The sequence below is a fragment of the Mugil cephalus genome, chromosome 2 (assembly GCF_022458985.1).
Source record: "Mugil cephalus isolate CIBA_MC_2020 chromosome 2, CIBA_Mcephalus_1.1, whole genome shotgun sequence".
Taxonomy (NCBI): domain Eukaryota; kingdom Metazoa; phylum Chordata; class Actinopteri; order Mugiliformes; family Mugilidae; genus Mugil; species Mugil cephalus.
Window position 1 is genome coordinate 13230472 of NC_061771.1, and position 19825 is coordinate 13250296.

General features: G+C 47.0%; 1 protein-coding gene across 4 annotated transcripts in view; it reads right to left on the minus strand.

Annotated features, from left to right (window-relative positions):
• Window positions 1-395: 395 nt before the first annotated feature.
• dlc1 (DLC1 Rho GTPase activating protein) overlaps window positions 396-19825 on the minus strand; it is a 73262-nt gene continuing 53832 nt past the window's right edge. For 3 of the 4 annotated variants that reach the window (XM_047577504.1, XM_047577505.1, XM_047577506.1), the window contains 13 exons: window positions 15606-15677; window positions 13953-14034; window positions 12887-12950; window positions 9315-10978; window positions 8408-8587; window positions 6918-7077; window positions 5862-6069; window positions 5233-5449; window positions 4843-4957; window positions 3424-3639; window positions 2346-2563; window positions 2068-2241; window positions 396-1982 (listed from right to left, as the gene is read on the minus strand). In XM_047577504.1, the coding sequence (XP_047433460.1) occupies window positions 1883-1982; window positions 2068-2241; window positions 2346-2563; window positions 3424-3639; window positions 4843-4957; window positions 5233-5449; window positions 5862-6069; window positions 6918-7077; window positions 8408-8587; window positions 9315-10978; window positions 12887-12950; window positions 13953-14034; window positions 15606-15677 (3470 nt within the window). In that variant the 3' untranslated portion in view covers window positions 396-1882. The remainder of the gene's footprint in view (window positions 1983-2067; window positions 2242-2345; window positions 2564-3423; window positions 3640-4842; window positions 4958-5232; window positions 5450-5861; window positions 6070-6917; window positions 7078-8407; window positions 8588-9314; window positions 10979-12886; window positions 12951-13952; window positions 14035-15605; window positions 15678-19825) is intronic. The other variant, XR_007112219.1, reaches the window with a different exon arrangement.

Here is a 19825-nt window from a genome sequence, read left to right on the forward strand (position 1 = left end):
TTACCAGACACCACAGGACACCCTCAGAAGACCCATGTTCATTCTCTGCTGAGTTACGACTGTTTTGGGGACCTACACAATATTAAGAAGGTGGTCATAATGTTATGCCGGATCAGTGTATATTCGAATTATCAGTGGCAATGCCGGGTTTTGGGGCCTCCAAAGATGTGCGAGCAATGTTTTTTGAAAGTGTGGATAAAAGGGGCCCCTGGAGGGGCTGAGGAGTATTGTGGAAACACCGTAGGGCCGTCATGGTTGTCACTGCAAAATATACCAAGAGATAGCAAAATGGGGGGCCACCCTTTCTCATTTTTATTTTCATGGGACCTGGTTGGTTTGCTTTTCCCGACAGCGTGCCCCACCCCACCGTTACATAACACACAAACACGCAAAGCTCTTATTTTAATACATTTAATAGTGCACTTTGATTAACCTGTACAGAAATAATATTAATAAAAAAGATAAAACATTTTGTTGTCATTTCTGTAACACAAAGCTTAACATGTACAATAAAATAAAATAAAATGGTATGATACAGAACAAACATATATCTGAGGTATAAATATATCTGCTTTAAATTAACTGTCATTGTCATGCGTTATTATTTGGCAGAGACACAGTTAAAGGTACGAAACGCTTACGATACAAACGATGGCTTTAGTGAATTAATCATACGACTCGACAATGTGCCCTCAGATCCAAGTGTGAGCGTTTATGAATGTTACTGTCGCCCAAATCTTCAACAACACTGACAAAAGAGTACGGAGAGAGAAGCAAAGATACATATATATATATATATATTTTTTTTTTCCTTCCTTTAAAAATCACACATTCAACCTGCCCTCTTCTTCACAGTAAAACCTGTAAAATCTCCACCTTTATAAAAGGACCATTTTTGTTTTCTCTGTTTTCTTCTCGTCGTTCATTGTGGGACTATCTAAAAGGTTCTGTTGCGGGTCAGAACAGACCACTGTGTTTTCTGTTCTCCTGTAAGCAGCTGTAAAAAAAATCTACATATGTTTTAAGTATACAAGCGACTGCCGGGGCCTATAACAACTTCAGAAAGTGTGAATTGTGCTGTGCTCTAAACAAAACAACATGTAACACTTGTAACTGTGAGGAAACGCTCTGCATTCTTAATTTGGTCCGTTAAATCCGTTGGTCACCCATTTTCTCCGTGCACCCTCAGGTTCAAGACAACTGAGTTTGAGTCTAATTCTTCTTGAGGGAATGAAGAGACGTGTGTTCATAGGTAACGCTCCTCTTTTGATCGTTCCCTTCTTTTTTGGGGGGAGCCAGCCACCAGCCCTCGTCTTCTCTAAAACCCTCTGTCCCACCGGCCTCCTGTCGTCTCCCAGTGTCCTGTCTATTGTCTCCACTCGGTCTGCATGTTATCAACACATTCACATCTTTCTTCACCAATGGATTCATCAATCAGCTGACTATAATAATGTCTAAAACCCCACCTGTGCTTTGCTGTAACAAAAAAAACAAAAAAAAAAAGATAGAGGTAACGCAACCAACATCACTGAGTGAACTGAATATTATATGTACACGTTATCCTGGGACCGGAAACCAGTTCGACAAATATATATATTAACCGTTTGCTTTGATAACACACACGCATGCGCACACTCACATTGAATCCCCTCGCTTCTCAGAAGCCATAGCACCCTTTGGATAAAGAAACCAGACATCAGCAACATCACGTCCTGTGGCCCAGATGAATGTTTGTGCGAGTCGTCTTGGCAGCACACGAGAGCCCCAAGTTTTCAAACACCTGTTTTTACATTAAAGTCCTTCAATCCAAGATTCAGGGTTTGTCCTTTAAACGTGAGGCTCTGGTGGAAAGACTCTGCTGTCCACGTCGCGCACGACCGCCTCATTTGTCCATAGGCACGGTGAACGAGTCTCGTATCCGCGCCACCTCGGCGGCGCACAAGTGTCCATACAGTTTATTGTACCACTCTGGGAAGCGACCCCTGTGTGAGAGGAAGGAGACGTGGCGTTAGCTCACCGCTTCACTTTCTAGTCCTCTATTCGTCTTCCGTTAAATGACAAGCTCACCTGCAGTCGATTCTGGAAATGTGCGTCAGTCTGGACTTGGAGGAACCGCAGGGCTCCACGAAGTAGCGCGAAGTGAGGACGTTGGCTCGGACGCCAACCACCGGCGCCCCCTCGTGGTCCACAGACGTGCACACAAGGGCACACGCTCCCTTCGGCAGGTCTGTCATCCACGTTCTGGTAGAAAGAGTAAAATGAGTTAGGATTGAGAGCATTAACATCAGAGGACAAGGCGGAGACAATAAAAGCAGACGCAGACGAGGAGAGGGACGGGGGTCTACCTGAGCACCAGGTGGTCTCTGGTTGGATGTGGAGCCATGGTGTTCCTGACGTACTGGTAAACCTCGGTCCTCTCGTCCAGCGTCTCCACAACTCGGCTCTCGAGCAGGTCCTCGTCCCAGTGTCCCTGCTCTCGCAGCACCCGCGTCAACACCTCCTCAGGACTCGCAGGGATTTCCACGGTCACTTTCCACAGCCGCAGCGGAAAGCCATCGTGCACCTGGAGAAACAGATGAAACGGCCCCTTTAATTACAGTTCAGCTCTTTACGGATCATAATTTTCAGATAACAGAAACATGACAGGAGGGAGGATCTGGCAACGGCCAACAACAAATGTCCAAGATCATGAAATTAGGGCTGAAGTTTTTATATTTAACCTACTAGATAAATGATAAAATCTGTCACCCTGTTAAATACTGAAGACCAATAGCTGCCATACTTTGTAAAGTGGGGAGTAAGGGTTAATGTTGTAAATAATATTAACTCCACCGGTCTTGTGTTGGGAAGCTTCATGCACAAAGTTTTATTGTATCCGTCTCATATTAAACTAATAAGATGCGGTAATCAAGCCGTCGTTTTATGCACAACACAGGCTGTGTTTCAAAACCTCCCATCGCCCCTCAGCCAAGTCAGATGAGAAAGAACACGCTCCCTTCGCCTTGTGACTCTCAAACTGGGGGAAAGATAACCTCACGCAGGCCTCTTGCACACTAGACACAGGAAATGTAGGCCTGGGATAATGGCGAGGTTGTGTATGTTTGTGTGTCTATGTCAGGCTGATGTCATTCTGGGACGGAGTCCAGCGCTGGGATGGGAATGAGAAGCAAAGGGCCAGGCCACTTTCACACGGATGTGTTCCTATACAGGAAACCCTAACTGCTAGTTTTCCACTCGATATTTAGAGAGGCAAGAGAAGGGAAGACGACAGGAAGCGGGGATGATGTGTGCGTCTCATGGAAGACGGAACGACTGGTCATTTCTCGCTCAATAGTTTCGTTATCATGTACCGTCCCTTTCGCTTTCAGAGTCTTCAGCCTGACGTTGTGAAGTGATCTGAAGAGAGCAGATTCGTGGGCTTACCTTCCTGTAGGCCAGCTCTGCGTGCTCGGGCGTGGAGAAGCTGTCATAACCCTTGAACTTGTCTTTGGCCTCTTTGAGGAGGGAGTCCAGGCCGTCCTGCAGGAAGGCCTTGTAGCCCCCGTGCCCGGCCTCTTCGCCTGCGAGCTCCTTCAGGCGCTGAGGCAGCAGGGCCTGCTCCACGTACGAGTTCCTGCAGCGATTCATTTCTTCTGGGATCTGTCAGAGAGACGAAGAAGAGTCAGAACACTGGTTCACAGCATCGTGAGGTGAGAGAGAACCAGAGACATGGTCCTATGGTGATGAAAAACTTCAAACATCAGGTTATTTGGCAAACTGGATGCTGAAAATACATTCGTCTGTCATACGATGAGAAGATATTTATTCTTCCTAAGTGTTGCTGGAGGCTGTTAGAAGCTTTGCTACATGATGAAATATTTATCACAGCACACTTCCATGTAATACTGAGACACATTAGGATTAAAGGCCTAAAGTTGCCTTGTTGCTCCCACTACTCTTTCCTTATTACATTACTTCCCTCGGTTAATGGGAAACTGCATTATACGCAGCCTGGATGCATAACAGTTGAAATGGAAACATCCTGTTTTCATCTCCAACCTCCTTCCCTCTCTTTACCTCCTGCATTTATACCTGCCATCTTCCAGGATTAATTGAATCATAACTATATTATGCTCTAAGATCGTCACTGGATAAGAAAAGGGCACATTAAGGTTAATTACATCCCATCATTTCATAGGACGCCATTTGTTCGTCCATTTGTTCCTCCGTGCGCAAATAGAAATGTAATTAAAGAAAAAGAACGTGAGAGGTAATTGAGTTTATGTGCATGATGTGACTAACAGGAAGTCTCCCACAATCTAATAAAACTTTGACTGGACTTTAGGCATTTACTGTAGCATGTTTGGAGACAACGGCACACTGAGAAGCATGTTTTAGGCTGAATTAAATTTATAGTCTGCTTCCTGTTCACCCAGTGAAGTGCTCTGTTCACGGACACACTGAACCCCACACTGAACCGAGATGGATTGGATTTGAGACATTTGTGGGATTATGCTTGAATTCACCTTTCTGAACAAATACCCGAGTGGGGTTTAAAATACCGTATGAGAGAGGCATTCAAGAAAGAAAGGCTTCTGGCTACATTTACTTTACGCAATCAAAGCGCTGCTTTAACAAATGACATCGGCTCAGCGCGTTATGTAACTGGGAGTATGTTTGTTTACGGGACAAATGCACGGACATGAAGTCTGTGGTGGTGACGTGGTGCAGTGAGGCGGAGGTGGCATTCACTCCGTCCTCATTCACGCCTTCAACCGTAATGGCAGCTCGCCAAGAAGACGTCGAGTCTGCTTTCAACTTCCAAGCTGGCTTTAATTTAAAAAAGAAAAACCAACCACTCACCCTGAAGAGTTTCCTGCACTCCTGGATCATGTGTGCCAGGCCATGGGTGGCAGCCAGGTTCTCATTCAGGTCCCTCTGGTCCGGCTTTCCCAGGGTCTGCTTCCGGTTCATCACCCTTTGACCAGTGGAGAGGGGGACAAAACGTTTTAGACAAAGAGCCGCTTCACTGTATACATCTGACGAACATTTGGGATGATGTTTCTTAATTGGACCAAGACGATTGTGTGACCTTTCCATTTTCCCCGTCTCCCACCATTCTCTCCAGCTCACTCCGGCTTCTTTCTACCCTGGCGTACTCTTTTGTTTCTTTAAAGTGGCCCTTTCCTGTTTTTTTAAACATCTCACTAGTTATGTAATGGGCAGCGACATCCTGAGAGCGAAGTGACACACCTTGGCGAGGAGCTCTCCTTGCGGCGGAGCGTGTTGAGGTGGAAGAGGGAGGGAGCCAGACAGACGGCCAGGTTGGTCGGAGTCATCTGGTTCTCGGACACGCTGGCCGTGACGTCGCTCAGCAGACACAGCAGCGTCCTCAGGGCCTCGCGGTTCTCGTCCGGCAGCAGCAGCACGGCGGCGCGGGCTGCCTGCAGACGGAGCTCCTTGGGCATGTCTGGAAAAGAACACGGAATTCGTCATGGCTCCTTGTCAAAACTAATAACCACTGTCATGCTAAGTCACGTCAACTTTTTTTTGCGCATCCACCGGCTTCCCTTCGCCTGCCAAGAATGAGCTACGATGGAATCTGTTACATAAGCCTACATGTATGCGGACACTATACATGCTTCCTGGTTCTCACTCCATGCGCAGAACTACACGTGGAATATAAACAGTCTGTAATGAAGCAGAAACCAAACTTGAGTGAATGTTGATGGAGAGTAGCAGGAGCATAAGCTGTGGCGGGGTGGATTTATTATTCCACGAGTATTTTCTGCACCGTGATATCTACTGGCCTGTGGAGTCCTCTCACAGATGTGCAGCTGCATGCGTGTGTGTGAGGCTGGATTATCTTTTAGTATTCTTACACTGATAGATCTGGAGGAAGGTCTCGGACAGTTTGCTGGTGAGCAGGGGTTCTGGTAAATCTCTGAAGTACTGCTTCAGCATGTCGGCGACGTCGTACGCCGACTGGCCCTCGTAGTTGACTCCTCCTCCGTCGGCGCCGCTCGCCTCGTTCATCTGGCGAAGAGCCTGGATGCGAGACTTAACTCCTGATTTCCTGAAGAGACCCACCTGGAGACAAAAGCAAACAGAGACGGAAAGAGTTACATCATGCACGGAAACAGGGTAAGTTACCTTTATCAGCCTCACTATCACCACCGACGGGCTGGCGTTTTTGAAAAATAATATTCGTGACTTGTGCACAAATCCAGAGCTTACAGTCAATAAGGTTACATCACAGCAGATCAAGACGGCTGTATTTACAAGAAGCTCCCATGACAACCCAGGAGGCCGTCCTGCACTGAATGCCGTGTAGGATCTCATCAGTCTCCTTTTAAGGCTGCATGAAATGGCAACATCGCTGCCGTTGGCTTGTCCACTGCGAATATTTTCCATGAGCTTTCATCGCTTCCAAACAGAGGCGGCTTTTCCCAATTTAAAGAAAAACAAAACAAAACAAAAGCAAACAAATCCCCGCCATCTCCTTCTTTTTCTGTTTTGCTCAGCACTGAAAGCTTTATTTGAACTATTATTCAAGCTTTCGTGCCCCTTTGAATGAACCGTTTCAGGAGACAGACACGGACGACTTGACACAGGCAAACTTTGACTCTCCCCAGGCCTCCGTGCTTCTACACGTGTGTGACAGTGAGATGAGGAAAAGTGGAAAAAGACTGCGTATAAACACGCCGACTAAGTAGATATTAAACATTTCCGCTTCCGTGCTTCTTATGTAACAATCGGGACGGACGTTTGACTGATGTCCTTAACCTGACATATTATGCAATTCCAGCGCCTTCAAGGAAAAAAATATGTTTTATTTACTAAAAAAAGAAAAGATGTAAAAAAAAATGTTACATGCACAGGTTTCATATACATTTGCCCTGTAGATTGTACATGTGCGTGTGTGTGCTCAAAGTTACCTGGTCAAGGCACTGGCTGCGTAAGTAGCGCATGGCCTGCTGGATTCCCTGAGGGAGGGGCTGACCTGTCCGCTGGACGATGACTTGTAGTGGCACACCGAACACATTCCTGTCTTTGTAGTCGCGCACCTTGATCCGCTTCATAAACTTCGGCACGGCCCTGCAACACACACACAGAAGGAAAGAATATTCGCTGTTAATAGTAACTTTAAACAGGCCAGCGAGTCTTATTTTTAGCTCAGGTTTAATATAACCGAATCAAACCTCCACACATATAGCCTAGCCTCTTAAAAACTGCATCTGGGAGTTTTTATGTGCGCGCGAGGCGGAAACCGAGCGGCAGGAGAAGCCTGTCTCCAGGTTTATGAGGGGGGTGGATAAACAAGGTGAGGGGAGAATAGACCGGGGGGGGTGGGCCGTAAGCCGGGGTGTCAAAGGGGGAGGAACCCACTGCTTTATGCATCCGCTCACAGAGTCTGCCCCCCCCCCAGTTTTGTTGCTCTGTGTGAATGTGTGTGTGTGCGTCTGCACTTGGGTGCTAGTGAACTGCAAGTCTACAGCCACAGACCCAGAGTTAAAACACGCAACCTCGACCATTTCACAAGAATGCGCCTTTCGGATTTACGGCTGTGTATCCATCCGCATGGGTGTGAGTGTGTTCGGCAGAGAGACTCGATGCGTGATTCAGGACAAGCATCTCTTTGTAGGAGCTGGTGTTCACAAGACTCAGAGTGCTTCTCATAATCACAGTTCGGGAAAATGAAAAAGGAGCATTTTGGGATCCCAGGCGGAATTCTGAATATGTAAAGGCCTCCAGCTGCCAACAATCGGACTCTGTCTTTCAGTGAGTGCCAACCTGTCATAAGACTGTCATAACGCCTTCTGTGCTCGTCCAAGACGGGCCTCGGGCAGGAGAAAACACAAGGAAAAGATTTGTATTTTCAGTTTTAGTAGTTGTTTTTCTCATCAGACTCTGTAAAGTTCAATAAAACTCAATTCTCGGGTTAAGTCACAGCAATTTTGTATAATCACATTCGCCGCTTTTAGTTCAGAGCTTCTCTATCAACTGATCGATCTGACGAACCTTTCTCTGGTATCTGAATAAAATGACTACGGAAGAGAAGGAGAAAGTCAACATGTGAAATATTGAATAATTACGAGAGACCTGTGGCCTGGACGTAATATATAGAAGATAGTTTGGAGGGATAATTACTAAGGACAGCTATTTCTAGTCTCCAACTCAACACCTTGTGAGTGAGCTGCCCAGAGTTCCCCGTTGAGAAAAAGACAATGTGCGCCCCCTCCCAGCAATTATGGGCCTGGGAAAAGAATGTGAAACCCAACCTCCGTGGACAGCCGTCAACGCGCTACACAACGACCTGCAGATGGAGTGGATTTGGAGATGGGTATGACGGAAGCTGGCTAAAGGGCCTCGCAACGCACCAGATGCACGAAAGACAAACGTGTAAAAATCCGTTCGGTCCACTCACCAGCTGAAGCCATGTTTGTTCGTCGGGGTGTGTTTCTCCAGCAGGGCGGTGAGCTGCAGCAGGGAGAGTTTCTGAAGAAGATTCATCTGCAGCACAGACTGGCAGCTGATCTGGAGCTGGGCGGAGGCCAAGCTGGGCCGATGGGAGTTCTGAAAGCTGGGCCAGCGGAGCTTCTGCGGTCTGCAGGGCGTTGAAAGGGAAGGACGGGGCACAAATTGAGAAGTGAGAAGAAGAATGACGACTGCCCCGACTCTGGAGAAGCGCGTCACCGCTCTCGTGTGCACGTAAACACAGAAAATAACCTGCGGCCACACACAGCAGTTCATTCGTGGTTGTGTGTGCCAAGTGGATGGTTCAGGGATTACAGGGAGTTATGTGTACATCAATCAAGAGATTGTCTAAAAGACTAAAAACTCAGCAACAGCGTCAATCTCCCTGTGAATTCCTGGAAGCACAGAAACTTTCCCCATGGAGACTGAGCGGCATTCCTGAGTATTTAGCTGCATTACGTAAGGAGAGAGGTCTTAGCGTGTCCTCCTGTTTATCCCTTGCTGTCATTTCTTTTGTTGGTACCACACTGTGTGTGCGTTTCTGCTGGATTCAGGTTTGCTTTGTTGTCCTTAAGCCTTTGATGCATAGGCTTTGGCAAAAGAAGGGTTTAGAATTGGAGTTATTTATCTTCAAATGGGTTATCAGCGAAATTACCGTATAAAGGGGAAAATCCCGATGCCGTACAATCAGTAAATACAATTTCACCATAATTGTAGTAGTAATGTAAAATGAAAGAAAAGTATGTCTCAAAACTTTGAGACGTAAGGGTAAAAAATGTATTTGCAACTCGGGTGAACTGACCCTTTAATCGTTATATTGCATTAGTATGAAGGCACTTTAGATCTTTTTCACTGACCTGCTGGTTCGAGTTAGAGACGCTCCAACACCAGAGTCTCTTCTCTCTCTCATGCCTTCCTCTCCCTCACCCAGGGGATTTCCTGTGCTGTCCTGGTCGCTTCCGTTCTCAGTCTCCTCCAGCCGGTTCTGCAGAGGAGAGGACGGGCAGGGGGAGGCCGAGTCCAGCGCCGAATCCGAGTCTCCTTCTTCCTCTTCGTCCTCGTCCTCTTCCTCCTCCTCGCCGGCCACAGCCTCCGACCAGGCGTTAACAAAGCGCTGCAGGCCGCTGACATGTTGAAGCACTTCCTCTAATTTGCGAACATCCCCTTCCTCCTCCTCGGTGTAGGGGACGTTGTCGTAAAAACTGAGCCGGCTGTCGACCGAGCCTGACGAGCCGCGACGCTGACGTCTGCTCTGCCGTCCCCGGAGGATCACCGAGTTTCCGTTATCGTTCCCATTGTTGGCGCGTGAACTCCCATCCTGCAGGGCTTTGGGGAAGGTTCCCGGCTTGTGGCCCTCTGGCAAATAGAAGAAGATCATGCCCTCCTCTTCCTCCTCCTCCTCCTCCTCTTCTTCTTCCACTTGTCTGCCATTGTCTTGAACGCTGCAGTTGTTTCTGCGGTTCTGCTCGTCGACCGTCATCCCGCTGCTGGCTTGGCAGGGGATGGGCGGGGCAGATTTGGGCGGGGGTGTCGTCTGCTGATCTGAGGCTTGTTGGAGAATGCTGAAAGGATCGAAACCTTCCAGATACATCCCTCCTCTCTTGCTGGAGCCGGCCGCTGTGCTGTGGCTGCGTGCTCGAGTCACCGGACTCGGGGTGCTCACCGCGCTCCCGCTGCTGGCCTCAGACTGGCTGCTCCCGGTGCTGCCGGTGCTGCCGTTGCTGGTCTGAGTGGAGTAGGATACGGAGCGCTTCCGGTTGAGTGTCATGGTCTCCGTGGGATCGCGGTGATGATTGAGGTTCTGGTTGAGGTTGATGCTGGAGATGTCCACACAGTTGAGCCTGCGCAGCTTGTCGTCGTCCAGGCCCTCCTTGATGACGGGGCCGCTGATTTCTATCTTCCCTCCGCCGGTGCTGCCCTTCTTCTTCTTCTTGGAGGAGGTGCCGCTCCGAAGCCGCAGACTCTCCATCCTCTTCAGGAAGCTCTTGGCTCTCGAGCGAGTGCTTTTGCCGCTGCCGCTTCCTCGGTCCAGACTTCCTCCCCGTCCCACCATCCCCGTTTTCACATCAAACGTGAACTGCCTGAACGTCTCCAGGGGCGACGGAGGCAATCCATCAGACAAAGAGTCCTCGTTAGGGCATCCTGACCCGCCCGTGCCCGAAGACGAACACATGCTAGCTACTGAGCTGGCACGGGTGGCGCCTGCAGGCGCAGCTTCGTTTGCCAGGGCGGCGCCATGGCTCTGCTCTTCTCCTCTTCCTCCGCTCCCACTGCTGTGGATGGAGCCCACTTCTGGCTGTTCGCTGAGGTCCGTCAATACGCTCTCTGAGCTGTGGCCTTCGCGCAGGACGAGCTTGCCTTTCTGAGACACCTGGTCCTTAGGAAACTGGGCCTGGGCGTCATCTGCAGGCAGCGTAGAGAAAACCTCCAGCTCCTCCATGCGGGACCAGCGCTTGCTGTCCCTCTGAAAGGTCCAGCGGCCACTGATGGCGCAAGGCTCGTCCTCATCTGAGTCCTCGCTCTGAGTAAGAAAAAGAAATAGCAACAAGAGGAGGAAAAAGGAGCGGGAGGGAGAGAAGGGAACAGTTAGAGGTCATTGTGAACTTCTTTTCCAGCATTTTTCACCTTGATCCAGGAAACTTACTGGAATAATGGAATTTCTTTCAAACTACATGAACTCCAATTATATACAATGGCTGTCAAATCATAATACAAGACTGTTAACATGTCAACATAAAAAGAAGAAGCAAATCAAACATTACATATACATACACATATGTGTGTGTATATATATATATATATATATAGCGACCATTACTGAGCACCAATTTAATGTTTGTCGCCAAAATGCACAAAGACCATCCCCAGTTTGGTTAATCTATGTCAGGCCCTGAAGGGAGCTCAGGAAATTCCATTATGACCCTCATAGCTCACAATGCAGCCAGCCAGACTGGGGTAACCCCCCGTCCACACAGACTTTATCTCCTCTGTGTGACTGGTACACTGCTGCAGTCAGTTTTTATTATTTATCCAGAGATATCCAACCTCCCCTACAATCACAAGTGCATAAAACCAGACCACGCGCCACAGTTTAACCATTTTCCCCTCTCCTTTTAAAGCCGCCTACCTATTATTGCATAACCTGAATTCACCAAAACACAAAAGCTTTCCATCGTCAAGATGAAGCTCCTCTGCTCAAAATGAGAGACACTCACCAAGAAAAGCAAACGTGTCCCTACTCCACATACAGGCATTATCAAGTGGAAATGTTATGTAATTTCAAATAGAAACGAACCAGTTTTTTTAAACTCAATGCTTGTGAAAGGACAATAGATATGTTCGTGACATTTTTCTGTACCGTTGAGGCTTGGTTGGAATGTGAGATAAAGGCTGTCTATGCTGCCTGCTGTGCGTGTGAGAGCAGAGACTGGCCAACAAAGACAGATCCATTTGTCCACATTCTAGAGATATCTTATCCCCAAACCGTCAAAGGATTCACTGAACGTCACGTAGAGGAGCGTGCAGAACTCACCCACTCAGAATAAAACAAAAAGGGAAAGAGTGCAGCACAATGGACAAGAGGTACGGGGACAGAGGTTTACAAGAAAACGTGAGGAGATCAATGCATTCCTAAGTTGCCTGTGGGGGGGGGGGCTTTTGGGGGAGGGGGCTTGTCGTCCTGTAGGTTATCTACCACTTTGACTCCTCTGTTGAGTCCTCAAATGGAAGATGACACAGAAAGGGTCATCCTAATGAATACCAATACCGTACCTGGAACAAGGACGTCACTGTGTAGGTCCTTAAGGCAATTTGGGGAATTGAGGTCAATTTAAATTGGAGTGATGTCTGCCATCCTGGAATTTCTAGTTTAGTAACAACACGGTCTATAGCTGGAACTTTAACAGAGTTATCCTAATTGCGTCAAGGAGAAAACACTTTCCAAGACTTGTACTTCTACTAAAGACAAATGTTGGCACAGCTGGCATTTTTGGGAGTTACATATCCCCACCTCGACACACATACCATCGCAAAGACCCTTACACGCATGACCACAGACACGACAAGTATGACTGTTTGTTGAGTGACACAAAAGCAAGCATGCTAGCTCTTTTTTTTTTTTTGCGGAGAGCCAGAAGTATGAGGAAGTATTTGAGAAAGAAGGTGAGTATGCCTTAAGTGGGGGGAGGTCCGGGTGAATGCAACCCCTTCATTTAGACATTAAAGCTATCCTCCCTCCCCCAAGGGTGCTCACAACCCAAGTGATATAGAAATAAACCCAACAGGTGCCTTCTCATTAAACAAGATGAGAGAAAACACAGATTTGCCCTGTGGCCACGGTTGAACTGATGTTTGAGGTGAAGGAATTGTGGATGAGGAGACGTGCGAAGGGGGATTTTCGGGAAGGGAGGTCGTCAAACGGCGCACTTACTCTTTTTCTCTGTGGTGATATCTCCAGTCTCATCAGGGCGCACTTGTTGAGAGTGTTCAGCCTCCTGCAAAGACACACACACACACACGTTGATTGAGTGGATTAAAATTGAAGGGGGCTTTAAATATCGTAGCTTGAAGACTTTTTCCTAAAACATGAATGAGGATGTTTGACGGAAGAAATAATGAAACGAGGATCAAATAAAGGTGGAGGTGGTGGGAAGGTGGGGTGTACCCAGTCCGGCTAATGAGCTGCTGAAGGATAATCCCTATGTGAGTGGGAAGAGAATGAGCGGGAGGCGGAAAAGGAGAGAGCGGGGAGAATGAAATCTGCTGGAGTGGCGACGAAAACTCGGGGAGGGGACAGAAAACTTATCCCCCCAGCCACCTGGAGGAGGGGAGCGAGGGAGGCGGTGGGGTCCACCCTCTGGAGAGCTCTTAGAGCATATCATGTAACAATGGAGAGATGAAGTGATGGGAACTGAGGGACAGTTGGGTTTGTGGGGAGGAGCGGAGGGGGGGGGGGGGGGGGGGGGGGGGGGGGGCTGCCAAGAGAGGAGACACTGAGATGATAGCTTCCAGATGTATAGAGGAACACCTGCTGTGGTTTATTACTTAGAGCTGGAATTTGAAGAAGGAGCGGACTCCATTAAAGAGCCATTAGGACTCTCCTCATATGTTAATTAATATAATAAGTTAGTCTACAGTGACACTAGCTGGAATGTATCTCTTTTCATATGCACAAACCACTGCTTTATTGAAACTTCATGAAAAACAAAGCTTTGGAACTTTAAAAAGAAATACATACATTAAGGCAGATTAGACACAGTGAACCACAGTGGGGAGAGGAACAGGTACAGTGCACGTTTCCACGGCGCTTGTCATACGATTCTTTTATCTTATCAGCAACTTTCCAGAGCGTGCCTCCTTTTGAAGTCATGCCCTCATGGTTTGACTCGGGGCAAAACAAGTGATAGTAAGGCAGAGGAATGAGAAGAAGAATGGGATACGTCTTCAAAAGAGGGACAGAAGACGGACGAATGGTCCGGTGGAACTCGTAAGCTCACCTGCAGAGAGCCTCGATGGCGTCCCGATCGAGGAAGTCGTGATCTCTGGTGACCGAGGAAATGTCAATGGGGAAGAGGGCATCTAAAGGGAGAGGGAGAGTGACTCCGGTTAGCGTGGGCATCTGGATCAGTGTTTTCAGATCGAGCTAAAGATACCACCCCTAGCCCCTGCCCCAAACACACAACCAACCACCCACCCACCCAAACACCCACCCCATTCAACCTTGATGAAAAGCTAAAAGAGGAAGTAGCGTCTTAGCCGACCAAACAAACACAGCTGCAGCTTTCAGAGCGGGCAGGCAGGGGGGATATGGAGCACAGAGGGAGAGAACAGGGGATTGATTGAAGAATGACAATAGGTACTCCACTGCAGCTCGGGGTCCCACTTCCTTTTCTGCTTTTAGTTTTTTTTTTTCTCCCTGGTCTACCTCAGTAACAGGATCACTTCACCCACTATTCACTGGCTTGGTAAAGACGCATGGTTGAGATGCCTTATGCTGGCCGCAGTGCTCGGGGTGGACGGAGAGACACGTGTTTGCTGGAATGCGCTGACCCAACCCAAAATGGGAATCTCGCATCTAAACCCTAAGGGACAATGATGATAAGAAAACGCTGTTGGTGGCAGGCCAGCACCTTTAACCGACTGTACTGAAGCAGGTCTATCAGTCCGCTTATCTTTAGTGGGCCTATAGTCCTGACAGCACGGACAATAGAGATTCTCCCATCGATACGACAGAGGGAAACATGTGTCTGAACGGCAACTCCTACTGGTGCGGATTTACCAAAACACTGAGCTTTAAAGTCAGTGATTGACTGTGGTTTGCACATGTGTGTTGCTGCTTCACGCATGTACGTATGAAAGGTCTCATCACTTGCGCAGAAACACAATGAACGTCCCACTCAAATGGGAAACCTCTCACGGCTAAGTGGACACACGCAATGACCTGTTGACAACGGTAGCTTGGAGCTGCTGTCATCGTGCAGTAATTACATAAGGGCGACTGGTATGCCCGTGGTACGGTTAGAGGAGCTAAATGGAGGGTAAAGAATGCTCGATATATTTTGGCGAGTGTGTATTTAAAACTCAAGGGTCAGGCAAAGCATTCTTTGTCCACCATTTGTCATTGTATGAGTAACTTTATAGGGTAAAGAAAACAATGTTTTGCTCTGGTTTAATAGTCGAACCTTGGTCCCAAAGGGTAAGTATACAGGTTACAGTATAATCAAAGCACAGTTAATGTTTGGGCATATGGAAGACTGGGCTGAGGTTTGCGTGGCTTCTGGTGCTGAGGGGGAAAAAAAGCCTCTCCTCTTACCCCTTAGGAATGTATATGTGGTTTGTAAGCATGCACAGGCACAAGTGTTGGTGTTTTGTGTGCCTGGCAAAGGATATAATGAGGGTACGTGCACTGTACACTTACCTTAATTACATGAAAAAGTGAAAAAAGGGTTATGTGTTAATTTCACCTCAGTTTAAGTACAATTTAAGTAAATTATTCTTTTCTTATTATGCATTTACCGTACAAATTTCACTTCAGTAAAAGAACAAAAGTTTACGTTGGTTTTTAACACTGATGATTCCTAAAACTGTCAAACCAAACCCCGGTATCTGTCAAGCAGCTGCTTTGAGTGAGTGGGTTAATGTTTCCTTACCTTCATAAAGCTGGGCGTACTGTGGGAACCCTGCAGCCCGGAGCCAGGTACAGGCCTCTTTGGCTTCGATCTCTACATAAGAGAAAGACAGGGAAAAAAAGAAGCTTTGTTAGGAGTTTTGGAAAACTTTTCAACCCACTGAAATGGAAAATAAATCAAGCACACCCCATCCAAAGGCGTGTAATGATATTAGTGATATACACAAACATCCTTGTGCTCATTGATGAGAAGGGTTTTTATTAAATCTGAATGAAACATAAATATAAGACAAAGCTGCAGCGTGTTGCCAGGTTATCAGACATGAGCTGTTTGACCTTATTAGCTACTCTTCTCTTACATGCTTCTAAAGGCTGTTACGTATTCTGTGAGAAGAGAGAAATTTGTTCTTGTGGCCTTCGTTTGGGAGTTCTCAGTTTGTTCTCAACGGATCAACGGATTTTTTTCTCGTGTGGTGTCCGGCAACTACTCTGTGATTAGTCAGAAATTGGAAATGGGTGTGGTTAATACTTGTTACTCTGTGAGCTCACAGGTGCTAATATTTTTAGTGCGACCACTGATTTCTCCTGGCTAGAGATCGGTATGTGCAGGTCCGTGCTGAATGAACAGAGCGATGTGACGGACACGGCCGTCAAAACAACTGGTCGTGAAAGAAAATCTCCCTCATCTACCAAAATGCTTAGCACGTGTGACACATGCTGCGGTCGGGGGGCCCTACGAGGACCAGACGAGGGCCAGAACAAACTTTGTTCTCGTGCCCGCTCACCTCAAGAACAAATTTCTCGCTTATGTCTCGCGCTATGTAACGAGCTTAAGGCTAAAGCGCAAAGCACTGTTCGTACAAATTGTGTTAACACCTTCAAACGGCAGGTGTGTGCCAGTTAAGCTCCTTAGCCAGGTAAAGCAGTGGTTTTCTTTGTTCAAACACACATCCCAACGGAAACATTCACCCATATGACTCAACTTTTCCCAAAGACACGCACACGGCGCAGGACACGGCCTGTTACTGTGAGTTTTAAAGTTCTGTTCAGCTCAACGTGCTAACATTTAAAATTCAAGGAAGCTCTGTTGGTCAAGATGCTTGTGGGAAAGGCTGCTTTCTATAAACATCAGTGCCTTTCCTACTCCCTTTAATCACAATGTGTGACATTTGGGCTTGTTAAGCTAAAGGTTCACGGTGTGTCAGGGGAGCCATGGGCTTGTCTCCCAATTATCTGTGAAAGCCTTTTAGATGACCTATGCCAAATGGCCGCTCACGCACCAATACCCTCGGCCACTTCAATACCCCCACACAGCCAGCGGTTCGTAGACCTAGACCCAGGACCCAGACCAGCGTCTTAAGGAGCTGACTTTACAATGCCCTCTTGAGTGGACTGACAACAAGTATAAATGTAGCACAACCTTGAGAAAAGACTGTAAACAAAACCGACGGGACAAAGGCAGGAAAAGACAGCGATGGATGAAAGTGACAACATATAGAGCGACTCTAAAAAAAAAAAAAAAAAAAAATCAAGGTAAAACTCTTGGCAATGCGAGACCTGTACGAGATGTCGTAACTTCTAAGAAGTGCAGCCAAACGTTTCTGTTTCATCCTCGCATGTGTGTTACAGTTTAAATATGTGTGCTATGTTTGGCTGAGCGTGACTGAATTAATTGTAACCACCAGTAAAGAGATGGGTAATTTAGTGTAGGTTATCTTCCAATCGCCGTTTAAGCTGTTCCACCTCATTTCAAAGCTAAATTACACCAATTGTTCCATTTTTTTTTTTTTTTTTTTAGTCTACAAGCTCAAGGACATAAAAGGAGAACAGGCTTCATTTTTGGGGGATAACAGAGCGATTAATAATTTCAAGCGGGACATTAAAATCCCACTTTTTCCATGGACACAAGAAGGGTAAAACACTGTCGGGCAGAAAGAGAGGTCAAGAAGATTAGCACTGCGAAGGGGTCTCGACTAAACGATACACCAGTATTTACATACCAACAACAAGCCTAGACGGCAGACGAACCTACCGACAACAAGGTGTGACACGACCGAGACAGGGTCTCCCCTCTGCCACTGCAGGGGCCGGCGGCTCCAGAAGAAACCGGCGTGACACCGGCATGCCCCAGAGTGTCAAATATCACATTAACAGCAATGCTTTACCAAGATCTGATTTGCCATTCAGCTCCTTTTTTTCCGCGGGGATGTTAAATGGACGTCTCTAAAAAAAAACAGCGCACTTTAGTGTGTGTGTGTGTGTTTAGACTAGTATTTTTGGAGCGCAGTGAACCCAGAGGAACTTAGAAACCAAAAGATAATTATACCAGCATTCTTGAAAGCGCTGCATCGTACCGCTGGAGATTCTTGTGCTTGCTTGTGTATCAACGTGCGTGCGTGTGTGCGCACAAGCACTCCTGTGTGTGTTTGCAGGGACCGACCTCATGTTTAAAGACAAACCACTCAAAAGACAGTAAAGCCATTGAGATGCAAATGAGACATACAAACACATGGTTAGCTTTCCACCCCCAAAGCCCAGAAAAAGAGCTATGCGATCCAATATGTGCCTTCGGTGGGAAGCTACCCGGTGACACACCCAGTTTGGCCAGAATGTGTGTCAAATCTACTTTACAGTGACATAATGTGAAGTTAGTGCGCCGGGGGGGGAACTAAATAGCGAACGGCATTCACCACGCAGTTGGATCACATTGAATATTATCTGTCACAGCACCACACTGTGTCTCTCTCCATTGGGAGAGTGAAGCGAGGATATTTTTCTATCTTTTGTTTGGCTGCAGGAAGCGGACAGGGGCATGGGGCATCTGGCACAAACAACCTAACAATAGAGCTGTGCACACATACATACATGTACATGTGGGGGGAAAAAAGGAAGAAAAAAACACACACACACACATCAACAAAACAATACTTGGAATTTAAAAGAATAACCAAAGCACTCTGGTCATATAAATGTCAACTACAACAATCCTTTACATTTGGTTTTGCTTTGATGACTTGAGATTCAGGGGTGTATTTAACTTTTTTTTTTTTTTCTCCTTTCCCTTCGCTGTCCACGCCAGCCCTGGCCAGGGAACTACCTCACTTCCTCTTCCTGCTTCCCTCACAGGAAGAGAGCCGAGCGGCGCTGCAGCGCTCACCGACCACTTGGCTGAGAGGCCCTGCCTTCATTTGTTCCTGGCCAGATAATGAGCGGCGAGGCGGCCAAGACAAACACAAGCTCCGGTGATTGTGTGTGCTTACCAAACGTCCTCATGGTTAAAGGCAGCTACGAAGCCACGCCGGACAAACGTCTTACAACACGCACTTAGACAGTCACCAAGGTTAATCGCTCGGTTAACTTCAAGTAGAAAAGTGAGTTTCTTCACCTTGATAATGACGGCGCTATTTGCTTTACTCTATGTATGTCAAGCTGGCCCTGAGTACAGCAGATAAGATGTAAATACTACGTGCCCCGGCAGCCTGTTTGTACTATAGACGGCAGACTCAACATTTCATTTCATAAAATGTCATTTGTGAAGAAGCACATTCACGATGCATTCCTTCCTATGATTACATGCACGTGTCATAAACGCAGGGCAATAAACTACCTGAGCAACAAAAGGTGTGAACAATGGATCATTTCGAAACAGCAAAAGATAACCAGACGACTGCCAAACTATTCTCCTGCTTGATGATTCTTGGTCTCGTTGGCTTGGAGACAAACACATAAACAATCATTTGGACAGACTGATAAATGAAGATTTCATCATAATACCTGCTCCCGCTGAGTAAAGACACAGAGCGACCGAGAGATTTACATATTACTGTTATATATTCTGTCACATTTAGCCACATTCTAGTCTAAATGTCTAAATGACAAATCATCTCAGGTGAAATTAAATTTAGCCTCATTGTTCATTAAAAAAAAAAATAACACATTGAGACACAGTTTTCAAAGCGGGGAAGAAATATGATTATGACAATGTCCACTCATTGCCAGCCACTTCTAAAATGATCCATCATGTTCTACTCTCACCTTCATCTCCTACATTCTTGCTGCTTATTTCAACTCGGCCTGCCACTTTTCTTCTCTCCCTTCCGGTGGCAGGAAATTCTCACAATTGCCGGCCATGGTTTCCCTCCATCGCAGGAGGTAACGGGCTCTGGCTAGGCCGAATCAGAATGCTCCAGTGGGAGTTTGTCAGCAGCTAGCAAACAAAGGATGCTTCTCCCCACCTCAAAG